The sequence below is a fragment of the Balaenoptera physalus genome (assembly GCF_965194825.1).
Source record: "Balaenoptera physalus genome assembly, chromosome: 8".
Lineage (NCBI taxonomy): Eukaryota > Metazoa > Chordata > Mammalia > Artiodactyla > Balaenopteridae > Balaenoptera > Balaenoptera physalus.
In genome coordinates, this window is record NC_138887.1 from 100,705,152 (window position 1) to 100,729,329 (window position 24,178).

Sequence of the window (24,178 nt, forward strand, 5' to 3'; positions counted from 1 at the left end):
CACCCCACAGCTGCTACCACCCTGACTCTGGGGACACTGACCTCTGGACCTCATGTTCCAAAGAGCCCACACCACCATCGCAGCACCCAGAGGCAGCACACATATACACAGAGAAACCTTAGGGCAGTCCCCGAGTTTACTGCTTCTGACTCCACACGGCTGGGGTCTTTGCGGGGCCCAGACCCAGGCTCCCGATGCCCGGGCAGTATGGGAGCTTCTCTCCGAGGGGAGACTTCTAGCCTGATGAATCCTGGTCGGTGTCGTCCTGGCTCAGGGTGGCCCCTGGGGCTCCCGGCTGGGGTTGGGCAGAGTGCTGGGTGGCTGGTCCCCAGTGAGCAGGACTGGGGGGCAGGCCTCGGGTGAGATACAGTGGGCCTCGTGCTCCACCAGGCCTGCGGGGCACCGGCAGCCAGGAACACAGGGCCTTACGCAGTGGGCCGCCAGCTCCCCCAGGGGGACATGCTGGTTGAAGCAGGTGCGGGGACAGGGTGGGCCACACTCATCAAACACAAAGCCACGGTCCAGGAGGCAGCCCACCACTGCAGGTGGAGTGGAAGGCAGAGTCACTTCCCAGTCACCAGGCCCACCCCGTGACCCTCCCTGTACCTACGCTGTCCAGACCTGAGCCCTCCGTGTCACCCCTCCCCCAACTCGCACTGGGCATTGCCCCCTCACCGCAGAGCGTGGGGCCCCGCCAGGCAGGAGTCACCCCTGCTTGGCGACAGTGGCTGGCATAGGCTTCCAGGGCGTCACAGAGGCAGGTGTCAGCCAAGGAGCCAGGACCACAAGCACAGAGGTCATACACGCAGGCGGCAAAGAAGGGCTCTGGTGGCACCACAGCATGGCAGCGACTGAACGGGGAGGACTTCAGCGCCCTGCACCGGGCGTTGGCCTCACGCCTGGCACGGTACCCTGCTGCCCGGCATGGATCCACCTCACGGCCCTTAGAACAGGGCCGACCAGGTCCTGGCCCCTCTGGGACCTAGGTGGGGAAAGCGGCTCTATATGGCAGCGTCCACTGGCAGCCAACATTTGTGTGCTATGTTCTTCAAAGCACTTTCCACCAAATATTTTGTTTTAGCCTCATAAACCTCCCTATAAGAACAGCAAAGGAAGCATCAGCTACTTTTTCTTTGTCCCCATTTTACAGATGGACAAACCAAGGCCCAGAGCAGATAAGTGACTTGTCCAAGGTCACACAGTCCATGAGCGGCAAAGCAGGGCTTGGGGATTCAGATGATGAGAACGCTTTCAACACGCCATCCTGCCTCCCCCAGCACCATAGCAGGCAAGAAGGCCCCAAACCTCCTTGAAAGCCCCAAAACCCACCTGTGTGCAAACTTCCCTTTCCATACCAGAGGGCTGCTCTGAGATTCATGCTCAACTGTGCCTCCCCGCTGCCCCCCAGCTCCTGTGCCACTCACCTGCCAGCTATTCCCAAACGCAGCCTCAGTGGATAGGAGCAGCCCCTCAGGGCCTCGCAGATCATCCTGGGCAAAGCCATTGAAGTTGCCACAGAGCCCACAAATCTGGCCCTGGTAGGAGCCAGGCACTCTCACCTCCACCTGGGACTGCCCATCCCACAGCACCTGTGCAGAGAGGCTGGGACTGGAGAGTGGGGAAAGGCAGGGGCCCCAGGAAGCCCAGTGCCCATCCTGGCGGCGTCAGCACGCCCCCTGCTGTAGGGGAGGAGAATGGACGGGTGGAGCTGCCTCCTGGAAGGGAGGCTGCCCTGGCCAAGGCCAAGTAGGCACCTGCCCTGTCAGCCCTGGGCAAACACAGAAGACATGAAGAGCCACCCACAGCTCCCTCAAAAGGGCACCTTCTCCCCTCATCCTCCATGAACTCGGCACCCCCATGAAATGAAACCCACTTCCAGAGAGTCACTCTCTCATGGGCATTCGGGCCTTACCGAGGACAAAGCATAATTAGAGTCTGTATCATAAGAGTAGACAAGCCTTATTTTATGAATTTACAAATGTGCTTGTTGCTGGAGGCCAGGGAGTGAACTACTCTTTGACATGGGAATTGGAAAAAATCTCTGAAACCACCCAGGAGACAGCAGTTGACATTGCCCATCCTCCCAACCCTTCCCCCATTTGACTGATGGGAAAGCTGAGGCCCAGAGAGGATTGGCTTAAGGTAATGGCCTAAGAGCCCCAGTGTGTGGGTGGCTGAGTCAAGATCGCAAACCAGGCTCAGAACTCCTTTCATCACACGTGGAGGTCTGTAACCCTGATTCCTCTTCTCCCTTCAGAATCCAGCAGAACTCTCTCACCTCTGTGGCCTCATTTGGCCTGGGAGGTAGCTGGTATCCCCACTCCCTCTACAGGTACAGACACCTGAACAGGCCCGAGGCTCCCCTGCACCCCACTCGCCCCGGCCGCACCTGGAGCCCCGGCTGGGCGTGTAGCATCACCGTGCGTCCCCGCAGCTCCACATACAGCAGAGGCTCCTGCAAGAAGGGCAAGGCGACGGGGCGCCCGTCCACCTGGAGGAGAAGGGAGGCGGGAGGAGGAGCGACGTTGGGACAGCGGAGAGGAAAGCGCGGGACCGACCTTCCCCGGGTCCTTGGCTCTACTCACCGTGACCGCCCCGGCCTGCAGCAGCCGCACGGCCACGTCTCCCAGCAGCACGGCCACCTCGTGGGTCCAGGACACGCCGCTCCGGCCCCGGTCATCGTTGGTCACGTGCACGCTGCGGCGTGGGAGGCCCAGATGCAGTGGTCAGCAGGGACGGGTATAAGGGGGCAGGGAGAAGGCAGAGGGAGTTGCGCACCTAAAGTCCCCTCCACGGCAGTCCTTGGCCAGCACGTAGCTGCAGCTGCCCTGGAAGTGCAGCAGGCGGCCGTCGAAGGTGCGGTAATGAGGGTCTCCGAAGGCCATGCAGGAAGCGGGCCGGGTCAGGCAGCGGGGGCAGCAGCTGCCGGGACTCAGGGCGGGGGCCTCGTCCTGGCCTCCGCCCCAGACACCGTCAGACACGCTGCGCTCCCTGCCGTGCCCCACGCAAAGCCTCCCGGGGGACGGAGGATCGCCCGGAAGGCTCCAGGGCTCCTGGGCTTACTGCTGGCGGGGTCAGAGCGCCACCTCGTGGCTGCTTCGGGAACTGCACGACCCGGGAGCCCAGCCTCCTCCTTCCCCGGTGCACCCAGGGGGGCGGTGCCAAGTGGCCTCCCATCCCACCGCTTCAGACAGCGGTACTCACGGGCCCGCAGGAGAGCGGCGGGCAGCGCTGGCTCTGGCAGCTCACGGCGCCGGCTACGCAGGAGCAGCTGGTGCAGGCGTCCACGGCCCAGCGCTCCCCGGAGGCCACCTGCCGGCCCTGGTGCGCGCACGACTGGGCGGGGGCTGAGGGGACAGTAAGGGGCGAGGGTCCGCTGCCCATCCCTCACACTGGGTCTCGCTCCCGCCTCCCCCCTCCCCGACCCCCCCATCTCCCTGGTCCGCACCTTGGCATCTCTCACAGCACCTGCCAGCCTCCCGCACCTTCGCCCAGCCGTGGGGGCAGGAGAGGGCCTGGCACTCTTCCAGGCGGCACTCCACGTGGCCCCGCTGAGGACAGATGCCATTGCTCTAGGGACTTCCGGCAGGGTCTGGAGTCCCTGGCCTCACACTCTTGGAGACCTTCTGGATCAGGGACTGGGGCGGGAGCCCCCTCTCTCTCTGCCCCTGCCCCACAAGAACAGCCACTTCATGTTCAAGTAGGGGATGAAATGCACCTTCAGCTACTTGCCCTCACACAGGGATGCCCAGAGGGGGCGCCTTTTTCTGATTACCTCGAAGACCCCATATTCTCTGGTCCAGTGACCGGAGGCTCCTCCCTTTATCCATCTCTCAGGTCCTCCACCCTCACCCTCCCACCTCCAGCTCACATGGCAGGTGCAAGTGATACAGGCGTCGCTGGGGTCCCGCCAGCTCTCTCCATCTGCCACTCTCCGGCCCTCAGCTTCCACCACACATTCTGAGGAGGAAGAAATGGGGATGGGAGAGCACTGTCATTCCGCCTGCATGAGCTCACCCTGAAGGCCAGGGCAGAGCGGTGCCCACCCCATCCAATTAGCACCCTGATGGTGTTGATTTCTTCAACCAGCACCATGGGGCCTACTAGATGGCAGACCCTGCACCAGTGCTCGGGATGTCCAGAGTGTCCCGGAAGCCGCAAGAGCCAGAAGCTGGAACTTTCCTCTGGGCCAGCTGCCAGCTCAGCAGTGCGATGCCCTGCTAGTGGGCCTCGGGTCCTTGAGCCAAGCCTCCGGCCAGGTCTTGAGAATCCAGGCTTCATTCCCTGCCTCCCTCTACCTCATGGGTCCCTACTCCACCCCAACGAACAGCCCTCCCTTTCTACAAAAGAACAAAGCCTGCATTCTGAGTGCACACCCCAGGTTGCCCACTTGGCCCATGGATGCCACCCCTCCTGTCTCCCTCCTGGCTCGGGCTCTGAGGATGCAGAACAAAATTGGGCATGAACCCTGGCACACGGGGCAGCAGCTCCCAGGGGGGGTATGGCGCTCCAACAGGGGACAGCTGGGCTCAGGACAGGCCCGGTGAATGCAGAGCCAAGTCAGGTCCTGTGGAAGGGCACAGGAACACTACAGGTAGAGAACAGCAGGGAGGGAGCAGGGCCTAGGCAGAATGTGACATTCAGGACAAGTGGGCAAATGTCAGGGGTGAGTAGGAAGCCCAGAGCTTCTGCAGGAGAGGAGTCGCAGCCACAGCCCACAGAGGAGGAGGAAGAGGGGGCTTGAGGAGTCCCCAAGGAAGGAGGGCTCACCTGGCACTGGCAGGTGTAGCAGGGGTCTGGCGGGGCCAGCTTAGACCCCCGCAGGTGCTCCGTGCAGGGACTCAGCGGCTCTGTGAAGACAAGAACGCAGTATGGGAGATGCTGCCGGGATGGAGGTGGGGGACAAAGCCTAAATGACCCCTTATCCCCTTACTGCATCCCCGGGCTTTTTGGGCCCAGGGCATACTTATGGCCCTAACACCTTGATTCCAGGAATGACAGATCCCTTTTCCTTTTGTTCCAGCAAAGAGAAGTTTGGACTTTTGAAAAGGAACTTTGCTAGGCTGCTAGCATGGAGGGCCTGAAAACGGACAAAGTGTGGCTTCTTCAGCCTGAGGTCACTAAGGACCACTGGGCTGCCCGCCCTTCTCCCCCTCCCACTTATTGTCTGAAAGGAAGCACAATGAGCCAGGTACCCCAGGTTCCAATCCCGGCTCCAGCACTCAGTGCCTGTGCCATTTTGGGCAAATTAATCAACTCCTCTGAACCTCAATTTCTTCATCTGTTAAAAAAAGGAGTAATAACACCTCCTCACTGGGTAACTGAGAATTTAATGTGATGCTGTTTATTAAAAGCACCAAGTACAGTGCGTGGCATGCAGTAGGTGCTTAGTAAATATCGTGCCTTTCCTCTTTCCCTGCAGCAGCACATCCGAGCGAGTGTTGACAAGAACACCTCTCCCCACCTCTGTAGCTGGGCGACTCACTGCCCCTCTGGTCCTAATATCCCTGCCCTCAAGAAGCCAGCAGCCAGCACAACTGCAACCCTGCAGCGTCACCTGCTGGACAAGATGCACCAGGCTTCAGAGTCAAGGGGTCCTGCTAGCTTCCCGTTTCCCCTTAGGGTGTTACAGGTCTCACCCTCCAGGGTACAGGTTTCCAGAACAACCCACTGGACTCAGGAAAGGGCTGGGGCTGGGATTGTGGAGGAGAGCTGGCTGGCCCTTCCAGTGTCACTCTGGGGGTGGCAGCCCTGCCCTCTTTACCCCCCCATTCCGGGGACTCACGGGCACAGGTGGGGCAGCAGTGCTGGGGCCCAGGGGGCAGGAGCTGGCTGGCGGGACAGCCCACCAGGCTGGGACACTGCCAACGGTGACAGCGAAGGCTGGGAGTTCCCTCAGGCTGCAGCTGAACGAGCGAGCAAGCAGGGGGTAGGTCCCAGGCCATGGAAGCCGAGAGCCACCCTCTTTCCTCTGGACTCCAGGCTCCTCCATCTGCCTTGGGCAGGTCAGACTACAGTGTGCAGAGAGACTCAGCGTCTCCTCAGACTTGCTCCTCACCCCATGCCCCAACCCCCAGAGATGACAGTGCCCGCTCCCTGTAGTCACGTGGACCTGAACCTTCATGCGGCTTTTGACCCTTCTGCACTCCCATGCCATCCCCCTCCCATGCCATCCTCCTCCCCAATCCCACTGCCTAATCTCCTGATCTATGATGTCGTTTGCCTGCTCAAAACCCTTTCATTGGCTCACCCTTACCTTTCAAATAGAATTTCCCCAATATGGCCCCCAACCAATTCCCAGGCGTCTCCCCGCAACCTTCCACCCACACCACCCTGCACTCCAGCCAGGAGGGCCTGCCCACTGCCTGCCCCCCCAGACTTGCTGGCCCTGCTGGTTCTTCACCCCAAGCCCCTGCCTCACTCCCTGGCCACAGGGACACACTCCTGACTCAGACCCCACAATGCCTGCTCCCCGCAGGGTCCAGGCTGCCCCTCAGCGTTGCCCTCCCCTACCTCACAGGTGCACACTTCACAGGGGTCTGCGCCAGGCTGGAAGCTCTCCCCCGGCTCATACTTCTGACCCTCATGCTCACAGTCTTGGCAGGGGTGGGGCGGGGGGTTAAGAGCAGAAAAGAATCAGGGAGCTTTCAGGCTGGCAGCAATGCCAGGCCCCCCAGCCTCAGAGACTGGGGTGTGCATAAGAATGGGGGCCACTTCTCCTGGAACGACGCATCTCTGCCGCCCAGCCCAGGGCAATGGCAGGGAGATGCTGACTGGGCACTGCCTCCCTGCCCACGCCCCCCCACCCCAGGCTCCCAGTACCAGAGCATCGAGGGCAGCAGTCACGGGGCCCCAGGTGAGGCTGGGCACAGGAGGTGACGCACTGGACGCGGGCACAGGTGATGACACCCTCATGACACATGCAGGGGGAGCAGGGGCTGTCGGGGGGCTCCCAGCTACTGCCTTCAGGATGCTCCTCCCCATGAACCAGGCAGCCTGTGTCCGAGGTGGGCAGGGATGAGCTCTGAGTCTGGGTTCTGCATGTCTGCCCCTGACCCACCCTCCTCACCCTGGGTGCTCAGTAGGGTATGTGGGTGCCAGGAGGGGTTTCTGCAGGGATACAGTGGAAAGGTGGCCTGGGACAGAACTCCTGCCTGTGATGGAGGGGAAAGACACTGGGTCGGGGTCAGAACACCTGGATTCTAATCCCATTCCTTGTCTGCTTGCTTGCTAGACCCAGTGGCAGGCAGCAGGCACTGTCTGTTATAGCCGAGCACCAGCAACAGTACCTGGCCTGCAGCAAGTGTGTAATAAATGCATGTGGGATGAATGAGAGGTTCCATCAGTAACCATGTGCCCAAGGTAACTCAATCTCTACAAGTCTCAGTCTCCCCATCCGTTAAATGGGGATTTCATCTCAGGGCAAGGAGACGCTGACAGTTGCTATACCATGCTGGGCAGTGTATGGCGCAAGGGTCCACACAGGCTAAAAAAGGCCCCTACTCTAGAACCAGACGGCCTAGATGCAAATCTTGACTCTGCCATCTACTGGCTAAGTGACCACAGGTAAGTTATGTTACCTCAGTTTTCTCATCTGTAAAATGGGAAAAGTTAATAATAATACCTACTTGATGAGATCATTGTGTGCATCAAATGAGGTATGTGTAAAGCGCTTAGCTCAGGGTCCGGCACATGGTATGTGCTCAATAAATGTTAATTATCATTATTATCATTATGAATGGGGTGTGGTTAGGAATGGGGCAGCTTCGAGGAGATTCTAATAAGCATCTAGAAGGGGAGACGGTCCGGATAGGCCAGGGGCCGGGATAGGTAGGAAAAGCTGAAGGTGGATGTGGTGAGAGCTCAAGGGCTGAGGTGTGGGAGGGACAGACGGGTGGACAGGGAGGTGGGAAGCCTGGAGGAGAGCTGAGGGGAGGGAGGTGGGGCCGATGGAGGGACACGGGACCCAGGGACGGAAACAAGGGAGCAGCCCCACTGGCCAGGCATACCTCTGCAGCGAGGGCAGCAGCTCCCCGGCTTTGTGACCTGGAGTGGGCAGGGCAGAGGTGGGCACTGCAGCCGCTCACAGCTGACCTGGCCAGCCTGCAGGAGATGCACGGTCAGTGACTTGCTCCCCAGGCCAGCTGACCCCGCCCCTGCCCCCTCTGCCACCTCCCTACCACACCTGACAGCGACATCGCTCACAGCTGCCTGTGGGCCCCTCAAACTCCTCCCCGTCCTGGTGCTCCCGGCCCTGAGAGAGGCAGCCTGTGGGTGACATGTTTCCTGGGCGGGGGCTGTGCTACCAGGTCTGGCAGAGCGGGAGGGGGAGGCGCGGGGCGGGGGGGTGGGAGCCGGGGCATGTGTGCTCACTGTGGCAAACAGGGCAGAAGCAAGGCCCTGGGGAGGGATGGGGGCACAGAGCTGGAGCACATGGCTTCTTCTGGCAGCGCATGGAGCCTTCCTGGGGGAGAGAGGTCACGCTGCCACTTCCCATGTCATCACACCCTCAAACCAGGCCACACGTGGCCTCATGGGGGTGTGCCCCTACTGACCTGCCAGGCCCAGACCCCCTCCCTCAGCCCAGGAGGCCTGAGCCCAATCCTGCCCTGATGGATGTCACAGGCAGCGTGTACCCTGGGAGGAGGAGACGACCTCTTTCTGGCCAGAGAGGAGGATCAAGGGATGAAGGGCTCCAAGCCCCCAAAGGGCCGCCTCACCTGGCAGGTGCAGATGGAGCAGATGGGGTTGAGCGGGTCAGGAAGGGTCTCTCCGGGGGCGGCGGTGACCCCATGATAGAGGCATCCTGGCAGAGGGGGGAATACAAGGCAGAGCCGCAATCAGTGGATCCCTCTGCTGCCACACACACAGACACAGACACACACACACACACACACACACACACACACACACACACACACACACACACACACACAGCCGGGCCTGGGGTCCTCTACCAAAGCTTAGCTAAGAGTCAGAAAGAGAGATGAGTGGCTGGGAAGGTGAGGGGCGGGAGGAAAGACGTCAGCCAGACCACGGTGGTGGGACTTGCATGCATGAAGCGCGGGGGAGGACTGAGGGTGGGACCACAGACCACGGGCCCTTGTGGGAGGAAGATGAGAGGGATGGGCACACTGGAAATGAAGGTGAGAGGTGGGCTGGGCTCGGGAGGGTGGCTTCTTTAGAAGCCACGGGGGAAGGAAGTTGCCCAAATGTGGTTGGGTGACTCAAGGGCAGTGGAAGCCACTGAATGGCTTTGAGTCTGGTGACGTGATATTTTAGGAAGGCAGGGAGACAGCTGAAGAGCAGGAAGGTCTGGCAGCACAGGGGTGGTTATGTGGTGCCCCTCACAGTCAGCGTGAGGTGACAGCAGGGACAGAGAGGAGGGCGCGAGTATGGGGTGAGGAACCCCCGGAAAACGCAGGCTGTGGGCTTGCTGCGTGGCTGTCTCGGGGGAGGGGTGACAGTGACCAGACCAGGGGACTCGGAGCTGAAGGGAGGCCGGGGAGTCGAGAGGGGCAGTGGGAGGGCAGGTCTACCCTGGCAGGTCGGGCAGCAGTGCCCAGACGGGGTGAGCGGGTGGCTGCAGCCCAGAGGCTCACAGGGCCGGCGGCTGCAGGTCACGAAGCCTCCGAGACAGGTACACCGATTGCAGGGCTCTCGGGGATCCGGAAACTCCTGGCTGCTCAGGTAGGACTCCCGTAGGTACTCACAGCCTTGGAGAGAGGACAGGGAGGGCGGGGGGACGGGCAGAAATCAGGGCGAGGAGACCAGTCATCCAGCTCTGAGCTTGGGCCTGGCCTGAGCCCAAGGCCTCAGAGACCTGGTGGGGAGGGAAGCGCTCAGTCTTGGCCGGTGCGTAAAGGGGTCTGGGGAGTGGCAGTTGGATTGGCCAAAGGGCAAACTTTCTCCCCTTCAGCCTGTAAGGAAGCTCCCTGTCCAGAGCATTCCCTGTGGGCCATTGGTTAAGAATCCATCTTGCAATGCAGGGGACGCCAGTTGGATCCCTGGTCGGGGAACTAAGATCCCACATGCCGTGGGGCAACTAAGCCCTCGCGCCTGCAACTACTGAGCCGGTGCGCCACATTGCGCCGCAGCGAAAGATCCCATGTGCTGCAACTAAGACCCAACGCAGCCAATAAATAAATAAATAAATAAATATTACAAAAAAGAAAAAAGATAAAAGCTCCCTGTCCAATCTATAGGGAAAACCCACACAGAATTTGGTCCAGGGCTTTTGTCTTACGGTAATAAATATTTTTGACCCACTCTAGGGCAGTAAAGATGACTTTGACCCCGCCCTCCTGTCCCCCCACCCGTACAGTTCCCGTCCCCTCACCATCACAGGTAGGGCAGCAGTCACCCCTGGCAGGGAAGGGGCACTGTGCCGGGGCACAGGCCCTGGGCTCGCAGCTGACGCTGCCCTCCCAGCAGAGGCAGACGTGGCACCGGGCAGTGGGCGAAGGGAAGCGCTCGCCGCTGGCGAACTCCTTCCCCTGGTACAGGCAGCCTGGGGGGCAGGCGAGGGGCTGGGGGGCCATGGAGGCGGCGCACCGGGCGCACTACCTCCCGGGCCCTGCGGGCTGGGTGCGCACCATTCCCCCACTTTCTTAGTGAGAACCCCGCCCCCGGAGGGGCGGGCCAGGAGGAAGGGGGAGAAGGGGTGGCGCCCTGCCTGGAGATAAAGAGGGACGCAGAGTAAGAGGGGGACCGAGAAGGTGAGGCTCCGGGGTGGAGTTGGAAGGAGTGCGGGCGGGTGCAGCCGGGGCGTTACCGTCACAGGAGGGGCAGCAGGGCCCCTGGCGCGGGTGGGCGCAGGGCGCCGGTGGGCAGGGCAGCCGCTGGCAGGACACGGAGCCGTTGAGGCAGAGGCAGCGGCGGCAGGGGTCGTCGGGCTGGAAGAAGTGCTCCTGGTGGCGGACGGGGACCCCGCCCCCGGGCCGAGGGCAGCCAGAGGGGGGGGCTGCAGCCAGAGAGCCAGCGTCAGCGAGGCGGTGGGTGGGGGGGGAGGCTGCCGAGGGGGGTCCCTCCGGAGAAGCGGCGAGGGGTGCGGCTCCTACCCGGGCACTGCGGGCAGCACTCTCCTGGCAACAGGAGCGGCTCTGGACAGGGCAAGGGCGGGCAGCGGCGGGCCGGGCACTGCACGTGGCCGCTCTACAGATGCACGAGGCCCGGCCAAGTCAGTGGTAGAAGGTGGAGGAGACCCCTCCCCTTCTCACCCTCACCTTGGCGGACCTCTCCTGGTCTCCCCAAGTGCCCCCACCCACCCCACCCACTCTTCCTTCCCATCCGGGTGGCAGACTCACCAGACAGCGACACAGGCGGCAGGGGTCGGAGGGGTGGGGGAAGTCTGCTCCATTGGGGTACTCTTTCCCACCAAAGGCACAGCCTGGGGGAGGGGGCAGCTATGGGCCTGGGAGAGGCCCTCCTTCCCCCAGGGCATGCTGCCCTCCCAGCCCTAAAGGCCTATAGATGGGGCCAAGCCATCCCGAGGGACCACCCCCCATCCCATCCACCTCACCATTGCAGTTGTTCTGGCAACAGGGACCAGGCAGCGGGTGGGCACAGGAGGCCCTGGGGCAGGCCCGAGGTTGGCAGTGGGCATGGCCTTCCCGGCACTGGCATTCCTGGCAGGGGTCTCGGGGGTGGGAGAAGCTCTCGCCATCCATAAACACTTGTTTCTCCAGGACGCAGTCTGGGCAGCGGGGCGGGGGGGCAGGAGTGGGGACAAAGACTGACAGTGCGAGGAGCAGGCTGACAGTCCCTCTACCCTTGAGTCCAGAGCCACTGCACAAGTGCCACTTGGAAACTGTCCCCATGGAGGGAGAGGAGGAGGAGGAGGGGCTGTGTATGCGGACAAGGATATCTCTCTGAGCACACACTTGTGTGTGTGTGTGTTTAGTTCCTTTACCTGCAGGCAGCTGTGTGTGCCTCTGAGGGTGAAGAGCTGAAGGGCTCATGCGTGTGCATGCCTGTGTTTGTGATACGCGCCCTGCACACTCTCCGTGGGGGCGGGGATCAGGGCACACAGCATCCCAGCTCCCAGTGTCTTGCGTAGGAAAGCTGAACATTTGTTGCATGAACCAGGCTTATACAGGTATACGAATAGATGTGCGTGGTGGGGGTATTGGAAGAGGAAGTGTAGGAAAGGAGGGAAGGGTGGTGTCGTAACATGAAGGGACAAACGGATGTCTACTCATCTCTCCCACCCGTACCGTGTGGGTTCCAGAGAGTCCCAAGCTGTGTCAGACTGAAAACAATTCGGAAGGCCATTGCTTTCTAAGGTATCCGTTGGGCCCATGGGGCCATGGAGTGGCAGGGTCAAGGGTTCACCAAGCCAGACAGGTACAGTAAGCACATACCTGGGCACCTGGGGCAGCACTGGCCGGGTCCACTCTGGGGCCTGGCACAGGTTGTGGGAGGGCAGTTGACCAAGGAGCATGTCACGGTCCCATCCTGGGAGCAGGTGAGAGGGCAATGGGGGTGGGCCCCAGGAGGGGCTCAGCAGGGCAGCAGCAAGCCTGGGGAGGTACCTCACAGTGGCAGGCGTGGCAAGGGCTGTCTGCATCTGTGAAGTTCTGCCCGTTGGCGTACACTTGGCCGTGGTAGGTGCAGCTCTCACAGCTGGGGCAGCAGGCACCTGGGTAGAGCAGGGTGATCACAGCCCAGCCGATCAGGGTGGGCTGGGCAAGGCAGGAGAAGAAAGCTAGATCCGGGCGGGGCACTCACCGGAGGGCTGGGTGGGGTGCCGGCAAGGGGCTGGGGAGCAGAGCAAAGCCCTGCACACGGGCACCCCAGCTTGACAGGAACAGGTTGTGCAAGGCTGACCATCAGGCTCCCACTGGACCCCCTCAGCAAACTCCTCTCCACCAAGCACGCAGGCTACAATGAGGGGCGGGAGGGCTGTCACCATGGCAACCTGGACACCTCCACCCATCCCTGTCCTTCCCAGACCATAGGACCCTTCCTAAGACACTGGCTTTGCCATCCCCACAGCAGCCTCTGAACACACTCTGGAATGGCTGGTGGACTTAGGAATACCCCCCTTACGGTGAAGGAACACTCCTCCATCTCTAGCTGCTGGAAGCAGCACCCTTTCGTGGTTGCCCCCCAACACACACACCTGGGCAGAGCTGGGGGCCAGAGTCAGACAGGGTGCAGGGGGCGCCCGGGCACTCCTGCTCCTCACAGGAGACCTCGCCGGCCTAGGAGGGAGGCTGGGTGAGTGGCCCTCAAGGGACAAGACAGATCCGGGGCGTGAGACAGCGGCACTGCCTACCTGGCAGGAACAGCGGACACAGCGGCCACTCTCTTGGAGTCTGAAGGTCTCCTGGCTCTGATACTGGTGTCCCTGGTACTCACAGCCTGGCTAGGATGACAGAGGGACTGGGGCACAGGGCTGGAGGCTGATGGGGAAGCCTCAGAGCACCCGAGGCGTCCACCCCCCACCCTGACAGCCACCCCTGTCCTCCAGGAGGCCCTGCCAGCCTCCCCCAGCCCCCACGTGCCCAGGGTGCCATGAGGCGAGGTGAGAACTCATCCCTCACCCGTGGTGACAGAGCTCAGCTTTAGAAAGGACTTCCCCTGTACTTTAGCTCAAGGGGGCTTCCTGTTAGTCCACCGGAAGCAACCACCCCACTCCAAGACCCAGAGCCTCTCTCGGGGCAGTGCCCACCCCTCCCCCTGGTGACTCGAGCCCCCCACTCACTGTCACAGACTGGGCAGCACTTCCCAGGGATCCTGCCTGGGTGTCTGCAGGGCGTCGGTGGGCAGGGCAGAGGCTCACAGTGGACACTCCCGTTCTGCCAAAAGGACCTGGTCAGCCTGTGAGAGGCAGGCCCAGAAGCCAGGCCCTCCCTGCCAGGCAGACACACTCACGGCACAACGGCAGTGGGAGCAGGGGTCCCCAGAGCCCACGGGCTCCCCGCTGCGGTACTCTCGCCCATTTAGGAAACAGCCTGTTGGGAAGAGGGTGCCTTAGACCCTCCTCAGGGCCCCATGCCATTCAGTGTCCTGGCTTTCATGGGAGGCTCGAGCTGGGCTGTCCATCAGCTTTCCGAGCCCCTCCAGGACCCACCCGCTGACTCACCATTGCACACAGGGCAGCAGGTGCCCGGGAGGGGCCGGGCAGGGTATGGGCACAGGCTGGCACATTCTCGCTGGTGGCACCGGATGTGGCCCTCCTGGTAGGGGGCAGAGTAGGCAGAGGAATGGGCCGTCAGAGCTCATCCAAGTGGCAGAAACAGCATTCGAATCCCAGCTGTCCACTTATTAGATACTGCTATGAGTAAATTGTGTCCCCCTTCAAACTCTTATGTTGCAGTCCTAACCCCCTCAGATTGTGACCTTATTTGGAAATAGAGTCGTAGCAGATGTAATCACTTAAGTTGAGATGAGGTCAGACTGGAGTGGGGTGGCCCCTTGATCCATTGACTGGTATCCTTATATAAAGGGGAAATTTGGACACAGACACACACTCACACAGGGAGAGAAGCATGTGAAGATGAAGACTGAAGCCACGGGATGCCAAGGATCGCCAGCCAACTGCCAGAGCTGGAGAGGGGCCTGGAATAGATTCTCCCTGACAGCCCTCAGAGGGAACCGACCCTGCCGACACCTCAGTCTTGGACTTCAGCCTCCAGAACCATGAGATAATCAATTTCTGTTGTTTAAGCCACTCCTTTTGTGGTACTTTGTTACCACATCCCAAGAAACTAATATAGATGTATAACCTAGCATGCCACTTAAGTTCTCTGTGCCTCAGTTTACTCATCTAAAAAAAAAAAAGAGAGACAATAATAGACCTGCCCTCATAGCCTTGTTATGGGGATAAGATAAGTGTGTGGTATGGCATCCACCTCTGGAAGCTGACAGTTAACAGATAGTAGCTGCTGCTACTCCCCATAGTCTTTCCCAGACAGACCCCATCCCTGGAGTTCACACCTATACCTGAGCTCACTACCTTAGCCCCATATGTGTCTGGGCTGCCAGTGACTCTCCTCACAGGTCGGGGTGGGGCGGTGGGTTGTCAGTGTGAACAGGGAGGGGAAGCACATGGTTGCCAAGGGGTTGCGTGCTCCACGGCCTTCACAATGGAGTCCTTAGTCCTTGGCAAGCTGTCAGGAAGCTTTGTGACTCTGGCTTCAGCCCCCATGAACCACAGCCCTCCTTGGCGTGCACCCTGCCTGGACATTAGGCCTCCGTGTGACCCCCTTCCTCCCCCAGGCTTTGCCCTGACTCTTCCCTTATGCCTGGTGTCTTAGCCCATTCAGGCCACTGTAATAAAAAATCCCATAGTCTGGGTGGCTTATAAACAACAAAAATTTAGTTCTCACAGTTTTGGAGGCTGGGGAGTCCAAAATCAAGGTGCTAGGAGTTTCAGTGTCTGGTGAGAGTCTCCTTCCTGGTTCATAGATGGCTGTCTAATTGCTTGTGTCTCCACATGGTGGAAGGGACGAGAGAGCTCTCTGGGGTCTTTTTTATACAGGCACTAATCCCATCCATGAGGGCTCCACCCTCATAACCTAATCACGTCCCAAAGGCCCCACCTCCTAATACCATCACTTTGGGGGTTAGAATTTCAACATGTGAATTTGGGGCAGTACACAAACATTTAGTCTATAGCACCATTTCTCCCTGCTCAAATCCTACTCACCGGTTAAGACCTAAGTAAACACCCCCCCCATGAAGATATTCTAGATCTGTTCTGCCCAATAGAAATATAACACAAACCACGTATGTCATTTTAAATTCTCTAGTTGTCAAATTTCAAAAAGTAAAAAGGAACAGATGGACCTAAATTTTAATATTATGTTCCACTCAAACCAAAATATCCAAAAAGTTATTTCAACATGTAATCAACATGAAGTGTTAATGAGATATTTTACATTCCTTTCTTTCGTACTAAGTCTTTGAAATCCAATGTATATTCTACATTTAGAGCCCATCTCAAACCGGACAGCCACATTTCAAGGGCTCAGTGTCCACATGTAGTGGCTCCTGATCAGACAGCAGAGTTCTAGATGCCTCAGGCCAGTTGTGTTTCTCCCTCCCTGGAGCTTGGCATGTCATATCCTGCCCAGCCTCACTCCTGTAACCTGAAGCTCCTCGACTTTGGTTCACAGACATCCTGCTCACCTACTGTGCTCAGAACTAGACATACTGAGGGCGCGACCCCTTCCCCACCCTCATGGTGTTCAGGGTTAGGTCTCCTCCATCTCTGTCCCCTCACAGTGCCTTTTGGGATGTGTTCAGTGGAATGAAGGAACGAATCTGGCGGGCCTGGGGTCGGGGAGGGGTGGGGGCAGCCCAGGAGCAGCACTGAGACTCACCAGGCACTGGCAGATCCGGCAGGGGTCCCCAGGTGTGGTCCACTCTTGGCCATGCTCCCAGTGAGAACCACCTTCTGTGCAGCCTTGGGCTGGGGGGCGATGGGCAGAGGGAGGCCTGGTGGGAGCTTCAGCCAGAACCCCCTGCTTCACATGCCCTCTGAGGGCTCTCCTCTGAGCCTAAACCAGACCAGATCCTGCCTCTGCCTGGACCCCTCGCCTCAGCCTTCCAGCGCCCCAGGCTGGCTAAGGCCCAAGTTCCTTAGCCTGCCCTTCCAGGCCTTCCAGGGCCAGCATGGCCACACCCACCTGTCTCTGGCCCCTCCCCATGTCTCAGTGCAAGTTTTGGCCATTCCTGCCTGCCTGCACCTTCCTGACTAACACACACCCACCTCACACTGAGTGTCAGTCCCAAGCTGCCCTCTTTTCCTGGAATGCCCTCCACCGTGTTCCGCCCTTCACCTTGCTAACTGCTCTTTAACCTGGAGGTTCGCTGCAGACTCGCCACCTCCAGGATGCTTTCCTTTCTCTGCCCAGGCTGGATTAGGTCGCCTTCCTCTGAGTTTCCATAGTATCTGTGCATAATCTAATCCTGCCTTTGCAAGAGTACTGGCATGGACTTAGTGTCACCCTCTAGTGGTCTGCCTCGAGGGCCCACCCTGTGTCTTCTGTGCACAAAGCAGGTAATAGTCAACGTTTATTGACGTACATATCATTACACACATCTTACAAATGGGGAACTGAAGCACGGAGTAACTCCCTCAGAGGTACATAACCACTGACAAGGGCAGAATCTGAGCCCAGGCCTTCCAGCCCCAGAGCAGGGATGGCCAGGCATGGCTCCCCCCACTGATGGAACCCGCAGGTCAGAGGCCAGCAGAGTGGGCTTTGGGTTGAAGAAGTGGCATAACAGCCCTCCCTGGAGCTCTACCAGGGAAGGGGCAGGGCGCTCACCTTGGCAGGTCGGGCAGCAGTGCCTGGGCCTCAGGGCTGGTTCAGGGCAGGGGATGGGCGGGCACTTCATGGGCACACAGCGAACCAGGCTCCTCTGTAATGCACCCATAGCTGTACTGCCCCTGGGTCTGGCTCCCAGAGACAGCAGGATGGGCCACAGAGTGGGGATGGAGGGAGAATCTCTCTGGCACCAGGCCTCAGAAAGTATGTGAGGGGCTGAAAGAGTGGCAGGTGTGACCCAGGGTAGGCGGGGGTGTCCCAGGAAGATCAGGGTCTGGGCAAAGGTGCGGGGGACTCACCAGGCAGGAGCATTGGAGACAAGGGTTGGAGCTGGACAGGAAGTTGGCCCCCTCCTCATAAAGCTGCCCCTCATACTCACAGCCTGGGGAGTGTTGCCAGGATGACGGACTGGTCAGCAGAGAGCAGGGTGGGTGTACATTACCCGAGGGAAGGCATGACCCCAAGTAGGTACGGAACCCTCTGGGGCCGAGGGGATGGCGGGGCAGGGTGGGGGGGAGGTCACCTGGCCGGCAGATGGGGCAGCACTCCCCAGGTGGGGTGTAGCTCTCCAGGCAGTTGAGCTCTGAGCATGAGGGCCCCTGGCACTGCACCGTCCCTGCCTGCAGGGTAGACACTGAGCCCTCCTTCCTCCTCTACTGCCCAAGCCGATTTACTCTGCTGGCCTAGCAGGCCTAGCAGGCTCCAGGCCTCAATGCCGGGGTGGCAGCAGCAGCCCTGCCAGGACCCCAGATTGGGCTTGGCGCTGCCAGGCCTGGGGTTAAGCCGGGCGGTGGGGACGTGGGTGGTGGATGGGACAAGGCTCTGACTCCCTTACCTGACAGGTACAGATGACACAGGGCTCCAGTTGCCACGTTTCCCCACTCCTGTGGCCTCCAGTACAGCCTGCAAAACCAGGGCCAGGCCCCCAAGTAAGAGACCCAGAGAACTGGGGCGAAAGCACGGCCAAGGGCGCCACATCAAAGGGGCACCATTCAGGTGATTCTCAGAGATTTGTATACTTACTGCAACTTTCCAGCAGATGGCAGTATAGTGTCTGCCTCGAATAATCACTAGATTTCCATTATTTTACAACACATGGAAGCATTGAGGAAAGTGTGCCTTTTTAAAAATTTCACCAAAAACATTATATGTGCTAGCAGTGGCCCTGAGGCACCACGTGTCCTGCAAGCTATGTGTGTGTGTGTCCCTTTTCTTTGTTGGGAGATCCAACAACTCCCAAGACTTTACTCCTCATCTCTGGCCAAAACTCTCAGGCTACATTTCCAGACCTCACCAGTCCCTAAGCCTCTGTCCCACCTTTCAAACTAGCAGCTGCCATTCTTCCTGGGGTAGGGTTGCCAGAGAAAATATAGGATGCCCAGTTAAATGTGAATTTCAGATGAACAACACATAATATTTTAGTATAAGTATGTCCCAAATATTGCATGGGACATACTTGTATTTAAAAATGTTATTTATACAAAATTCAAATTTAACAGGGCATCCTTTTTTTTTTTTTTTTTTTTGGCAGTGCTGCTTGCAGGATCTTAGTTCCCTGACCAGGGATTGAACCCAGGCCCTCAGCAGTGAAAGCATGGAGTCCTAACCACGGGACCACCAGGGAAGTCCCAGGTATCTATATGTTTATTTGCTAAACCCGGCAAGCTTATCTTCCTGACTATGAACCAGTAACAGCCACTGCCTCCACTCCTTTCCAGCTGTCTTCAGGTCACTGGCACCACTAGTTTCCCAAGCTCAGAGTCCACTATTCCATGGGATCCAACTACGTTCTTTGGAAACACCCCTCCTTCTGCAGCCCACTGCCATCCCTGGCTCCATGCCTAGGCAACCACTGTAATAGCCCCCTAACTGGTCTCTCTGCATCTAGCCCATACCACATGAAAATTCCAAAAACGCCTCTTTGAACATGCCACACTCTGGCTTCTCAGCCTTCAGTGGCTCCCCATTGTCCACAGAAGAAAGTCCAAACTGTAAGGCTTACAGCAGTTTGCTCCCACTGGCCTTCCCAGTCTGATTTCCTGCAACACACCTTTCCCCACTCTGTTGCCTAGAGGGCCTTCAAGTACACCCTTTCCTTCTGGTGAAACCCCACTTTCCCTTGAAGATCCAGCTCGGATGACCTGTTGTATGCAGAGCCCTCCCTGATCACCTAGTCTGGGTGGGCTTCCCCTGCCCTCCTGCCCTCTCCTCTGGCGACTGACCACTTATGACCTTTCTCCACCTCCTCTTAATCTGTTCATTGGCTCTGAAATCTTGTATTATACTAGCTATATACATTTATCTTCTCACCAGATTAGAAGCTGCCTGAGGAAGGGAAAAAGATCAGGTATAGCTGGGGTCCCCCCAACCCCCGAGCCACGGACAGGTAACGGGTTTGTGGCCTATTAGGAACCGGGCCGCACAGCAGGAGGTGAGCAGCAAGCGAGTGAGCAAAGCTTCATCTGTATTTACAGCTGCCCCCCCATGGCTCGCATTACCTCCTGAGCTCCGCCTCCTGTCAGATCAGCGGTGGTATTAGATTCTCATAGGAGTGCGAACCCTACTGTGAACTGCGCGTGCGAGGGATCTAGGTTGCATGCTGCTTATGAGAATCTAATGCCTGATGATCTGAGGTGGGGCTGAGGCGGTGATGCTAGTGCGGGGAAGCGGCTGCAAATACAGGTTATCCTTAGCAGAGAGGTTTGACTGCACAGAGACCATAATAGATCAGTTGCTTGCAGACTCATATCAAAACCCTATTGGTGGGTGGCAAGTGACAATTAAGCTGCATCTTATGGAATAGACTGGACATAAGCAACATACTTTTGGTGTCACTCTCTCCCATCACCCCCAGATGGGACCATCTAGTTGCAGGAAAACAAGCTCAGGGCTCCCACTGATTCTGCATTACGGTGAGTTGTATAATTATTTCATTATATATTACAATGTAATAGTAATAGAAATAAAATGTACAATAAATGTAATGCGCTTGAATCATCCCGAAACCTTCCCCCACCACCACCCCGGTCCATGGAAAAATTGTCTTCCATGAAACTGGTCCCTGGTGTCAAAAAGGTTGGGGACTGCTGATGTAGAGAGCCTTTGGTTTAGTCCCAAGTCAGAGGCAGCATTTGCTGACTTGGGGTTCGCTTCTGAACAACCCTAGCCACTGCCAGAGCGAGTGGGCAGACGCCCTCTGGACACGTGGCAGGTGGCAGGCCAGGCTCTGGGGCCCCAGAACGAGTGCAGGAGGTGGGGCTGGGGCTGGCAGAAGGCTGACCGGGCTCGCAGTGCGGGCAGCATGCGCCCGGCTCCGGGCAGGGTCCTCTTGGGCATGGCTTCTGGGTGCAGGTTATGGCTCCTTCCTGTGGAAAGCAGGCATCAGAACCCTGGAGGATAGGGCCTCCAGAACCGAAACCTCCCCCCAGGCTGGGACCCACCAGAGGTGCAAGAGGCTGAGTTGGCTCAGACTACGTGGGCTACCTACCCTTGGCCCAAGGACAGAAAAGAGACATCCTTCCCCCTCCCCCATCATCTCCTGCCACTCTCGACCCTCGGAAGCCATCTCTTCCAGGTGCCAGCAAATTCCCCAGCGTGGAGAGATCCTCGGAAGGGAACCAAGGGCTTCCTCAGTGGAGGGGTGAGGAAAGAAATAGGTGGGTGTGGAGCCAGGTGAGGGAGCAGAGGCAGGTCGGTGGCAGGGACAGATGGATGACTGGGGACACTGAGGGTCCACAGGCGAAGGGGCAGGTATAGGAAGACAAGAACCCCACTGTGTGCGTGGGGATTGAGCTCCAGAAAGCAGAACTCTTAGGAATCAGCTGAAGGCGGCCAGTGGCAAGGCTTGGGGGTATGGGCAGGGAGACCCCACTTCTAAACATTCAGCACACCAGGCTGCAGCGACAGGTAGCTGAGGTGAGGCAGACAGGTGAGGGGAACAGGTATGGGGTATCCAGGGTGGGTCACAGGAGCTCACCAGGCAGCGGCAGGTGGTACAGGCGTCTGTGGCGAAGGTCTCCCCATTGCCATAGGCCTGACCGTTGTGGCTGCAGCCTGAGGAGGAGATGGTGCTGTCGCTCAGGCGCTCAGGGCCATTTCCGGGCCCTGAGGTGGTGCCAGTGGGCAGGCGGATGGCACTCACCATGGCAATGGGGCAGCCCAGGCTGGGGGACACAGTGTGCGGCCCCGTCCTGGCAGACACAGGCTGTGCAGGCATCAGGCTCCCAGCGAGCCCCCTCGGGCCAGGCCCGACCCAGCCCCCAGCACTGGGGCGAAGCCGGGTGGCATTCACAGGACTCCAGCTGCCTCACCCTCCCCTGCAGGTCTTTGTTCTGGGGAGAGAGGTGGGGGTTAAGAGGCAATGCCTCCTGCCTTGGCTTTCCCCACCAACTCCCACAGATTTGTGGGGTGTGAAAGCCAAGGCAGGATGAGAAGGAAACGTGACAGTTCCAGAGAAAAGTGGGTCCCCTTCCAGGCAGAATCCAGCTCAAACAGTCCCAGTTCTCATAGCCTGGGGTCTGGATAGGCTTGCAGGGGATCACGGGCCCCCAGTCCTCTCCTTTAGACAAAAGGGGACTCAGTGCCTGTGACCCAACAGTTAAAGACCTTTATCTATCCGAAATCTTTCCTGATCATGCTCCATAATGTTTGCCGAATACATGAAAGAATATGAAAATCTGACAAAACAAATACCCGGAGGTTCTTCCCTGGTATGAAAGAACCGATGTTAAGAACTGTTCAGGGCTTCCCTGGTGGCGCAGTGGTTAAGAATCTGCCTGTCGGGGCTTCCCTGGTGGCGCAGTGGTTAAGAATCCGCCTGCCAATGCAGGGGACAGGGGTTCGAGCCCTGGTCCGGGAAGATCCCACATGCCGCGGAGCAACTAAGCCCATGCCCCACAACTACTGAGCCTGCGCTCTAGAGGCCGTGAGCCACAACTACTGAGCCTGTGAGCCACAACTACTGAAGCCCATGCGCCTAGAGACCGCGCTCCGCAACAAGAGGAGCCACTGCAATGAGAAGCCCTCGCACCGCAACGAAGAGTAGCTCCCACTCGCCGCAACTAGAGAAAGCCTGCGTGCAGCAACGAAGACCCAAGGCAGCCAAAAATAAATAAATAAATAAATTTATTAAAAAAAGAAAAAGAACCGTTCAGATAAGAATCTTTCTATGTACATTTAAAACAAAACTCTATTTCAGGGTCCCGCGGGCCCCCCTTCTCTCCTTCCCTCTCACTACATGAGGCCTGCCCTGCCCCACACACACCCACTGCCTCCAGTGGTACCTGTTCTCTGAGCTCTGTGACTTCAGCCTCCAGCCTTCCCAGTCGCTCCTCCAGGGGGCGCCACCGCTTCTGGGGGGCCCCAGCAGGGGCTGAGGAGTGGGCGGGCGCCTGCAGCTGATATCCGTGGATGTCAGCAAGCCCCAGAGACTTCCTGGGGATGGCCCCTCCTGAAAGCACAAGAATCCAGGGAGGGCCTGTCGGTGAGGGGCTAGCAAGGCTTCCTGGGTTTGTCTTCCCATTGATGTCTATCCTGTGCCCCACCCTTGTCTACCTGCCACCCCCCATCCAGGGAAGGAGAGGTGGTCTGTGAGGGGGGCTGGAGTGAAAGCATGGGAGGAGGAGGAGAGAGCCCTGGGTGCAGGAAAGTGACCTAGACCAGCTTTCCCAAGTAGTAAGAGCCTCAGGCAGGTATAAAAGCCCTAGGGACCCCGCCTCACTGGGATCCTGGGGGCAGGATCTAGATCAGGGCCTCCCTGTAGCCTGCCCTGACTCTGCAGGGGTCCCCAGCCATGGGGGCTGTGCCAGGGTCATCCAGCCTCACTCAGGCCACGGACTTGGCCAGGGGCAGCCTGGGGAGCTGATATGTCATGCTGGGAGGGCCCACAAGCCAGCACAGGCTGAAGTGCAGGAGAGGGAGACAGAGGAGTGAAAGGCAGGGCTGCTTTCAGGTACCTGGGGTCTGTGGGCAAACCCCAGCCTCCTTCTGCTTGTCTTCACCTTCAGAAAGGGCACCACTTCCGTGCACAGGGAGGGGCAACTCTTCCCTCTGCCGCCACTCCCAAGCCTTGCCACTGTTTTCCAGGCCTGTGGCAGAGGGGCCTGGGAACTCCACACAGGGCGGAGTGGGCTCCAGAAAGCGGGACTTGGCTGCATTTCTTGAAGGGTTTGGGGAGGGTGCTGGTAGGGCCCCCAACTAGATTTCAAGGCACCATGAGAATAAAGACAGGTTGTCCCAGGTTCTGGAGCACACTGGGTCCTAGGAGGGGGCACCTCTGAGTTCAGGCCTGGGGTTGGGGATGGCCACTTTCACCTGACTCTGATCCCTCTCCTACCGTCGGGGAAACAAAGGTGGTGGGGTCATTGTCTGACTCCAGGTGTCCTTCCCAAAAACATCATCCCTCCTCCCAGCAGAGGTGGGCGGGGCAGCAGAGGGTCTGGAGCAGGAAGTGAGTGAGCAGAGGAAGAGGTGGAGGGAGAGGGAAGGGTCTTTCCACCGAGGCAGCTCATTAGTGAGGCTGGGCCTGGGGGTGGCTAAAAGGGTTTCTCGTGGACACTAGTCCCGTGAAGCGGGGGAACGATATTGCTCACTCCCCCGCCCGCCACTGCCTCCACCAAAGGGGGCTGAAGATTCTCGTCCAAGACCTAAATTGTCTTCTTTCGTCCAAACCTGTTTTGTCCTGAGTTCCTCGGCTTCGTTAATGCCATCCCCACCTACCCAGAAATCTGGGGCTCAGCTTCTCTCTTTTGTACCCCTCCCAAAGTCCATCAGTCTCTGGTCTCAGCCAGTCATCCCCCAACCCATCCCCCCCAGCCCCTCTCCTCTACCCTCTGTTGCCACTCAGGAGGCTGAAGACTCCCTGCCTCCACGTGCTCCTCTTCTCCTTTCACAACCTT

General features: G+C 58.8%; 2 protein-coding genes and 1 long non-coding RNA gene across 19 annotated transcripts in view; 2 read left to right on the forward strand and 1 right to left on the reverse strand.

Annotated features, from left to right (window-relative positions):
• Positions 1-118: 118 nt before the first annotated feature.
• Positions 119-24,178, reverse strand: part of KCP (kielin cysteine rich BMP regulator) — a 29,508-nt gene continuing 5,448 nt past the window's right edge. The window contains exons 2-42 of one of the 16 annotated variants that reach the window (XM_082472232.1): positions 22,565-22,731; positions 21,424-21,613; positions 21,259-21,335; positions 20,563-20,647; positions 18,118-18,185; positions 17,806-17,902; positions 17,582-17,664; positions 17,283-17,376; positions 16,332-16,420; positions 14,090-14,183; positions 13,879-13,958; positions 13,709-13,802; positions 13,280-13,365; positions 13,124-13,205; positions 12,730-12,882; positions 12,534-12,640; positions 12,363-12,456; positions 11,522-11,695; positions 11,307-11,389; positions 11,061-11,154; positions 10,775-10,963; positions 10,340-10,510; positions 9,540-9,716; positions 8,721-8,806; positions 8,374-8,464; positions 8,186-8,268; positions 8,010-8,103; positions 6,823-6,996; positions 6,514-6,596; positions 5,786-5,906; positions 4,771-4,850; positions 4,468-4,567; positions 3,872-3,960; positions 3,449-3,551; positions 3,205-3,347; positions 2,779-2,951; positions 2,586-2,697; positions 2,390-2,491; positions 1,425-1,589; positions 676-982; positions 119-539 (exon numbers count right to left, since the gene is read on the reverse strand). In XM_082472232.1, coding sequence (XP_082328358.1) covers positions 271-539; positions 676-982; positions 1,425-1,589; positions 2,390-2,491; positions 2,586-2,697; positions 2,779-2,951; positions 3,205-3,347; positions 3,449-3,551; positions 3,872-3,960; positions 4,468-4,567; positions 4,771-4,850; positions 5,786-5,906; positions 6,514-6,596; positions 6,823-6,996; positions 8,010-8,103; positions 8,186-8,268; positions 8,374-8,464; positions 8,721-8,806; positions 9,540-9,716; positions 10,340-10,510; positions 10,775-10,963; positions 11,061-11,154; positions 11,307-11,389; positions 11,522-11,695; positions 12,363-12,456; positions 12,534-12,640; positions 12,730-12,882; positions 13,124-13,205; positions 13,280-13,365; positions 13,709-13,802; positions 13,879-13,958; positions 14,090-14,183; positions 16,332-16,420; positions 17,283-17,376; positions 17,582-17,664; positions 17,806-17,902; positions 18,118-18,185; positions 20,563-20,647; positions 21,259-21,335; positions 21,424-21,613; positions 22,565-22,731 — 5,003 coding nt within the window. In that variant the 3' untranslated portion in view covers positions 119-270. Of the gene's footprint in view, positions 540-675; positions 983-1,424; positions 1,590-2,389; positions 2,492-2,585; positions 2,698-2,778; positions 2,952-3,204; positions 3,348-3,448; positions 3,552-3,790; positions 3,961-4,467; positions 4,568-4,770; positions 4,851-5,785; positions 5,907-6,513; positions 6,597-6,822; positions 6,997-8,009; positions 8,104-8,185; positions 8,287-8,373; positions 8,465-8,720; positions 8,807-9,539; positions 9,717-10,339; positions 10,511-10,774; positions 10,964-11,060; positions 11,155-11,306; positions 11,390-11,521; positions 11,696-12,362; positions 12,457-12,533; positions 12,641-12,729; positions 12,883-13,123; positions 13,206-13,279; positions 13,366-13,708; positions 13,858-13,878; positions 13,959-14,089; positions 14,466-16,331; positions 16,421-17,282; positions 17,377-17,581; positions 17,903-18,117; positions 18,186-20,562; positions 20,648-21,258; positions 21,336-21,423; positions 21,614-22,564; positions 22,732-24,178 lie in introns of those variants that run through there. The other 15 variants (XM_082472231.1, XM_082472225.1, XM_082472230.1 and 12 more) reach the window with 15 other exon arrangements.
• LOC309665726 (uncharacterized protein) lies at positions 4,550-14,613 on the forward strand. Of its 2 annotated transcripts, none has more exons than XM_082472438.1 (5): positions 4,550-4,594; positions 5,024-5,191; positions 5,423-5,623; positions 7,235-7,362; positions 14,486-14,613. In XM_082472438.1, the coding sequence occupies exons 2-4, from the start codon at positions 5,072-5,074 to the stop codon at positions 7,331-7,333; spliced, it is 420 nt and encodes a 139-aa protein (XP_082328564.1). In that variant the 5' UTR covers positions 4,550-4,594; positions 5,024-5,071; the 3' UTR covers positions 7,334-7,362; positions 14,486-14,613. The 2 variants fall into 2 exon arrangements, with proteins under 2 accessions (XP_082328564.1, XP_082328563.1); XM_082472437.1 differs by having other exon boundaries at positions 14,453-14,518.
• LOC309665773 lies at positions 18,196-22,406 on the forward strand. Its single transcript, XR_014266684.1, has 2 exons — positions 18,196-18,914; positions 22,111-22,406. It is a non-coding gene; the product is annotated as an uncharacterized lncRNA (long non-coding RNA).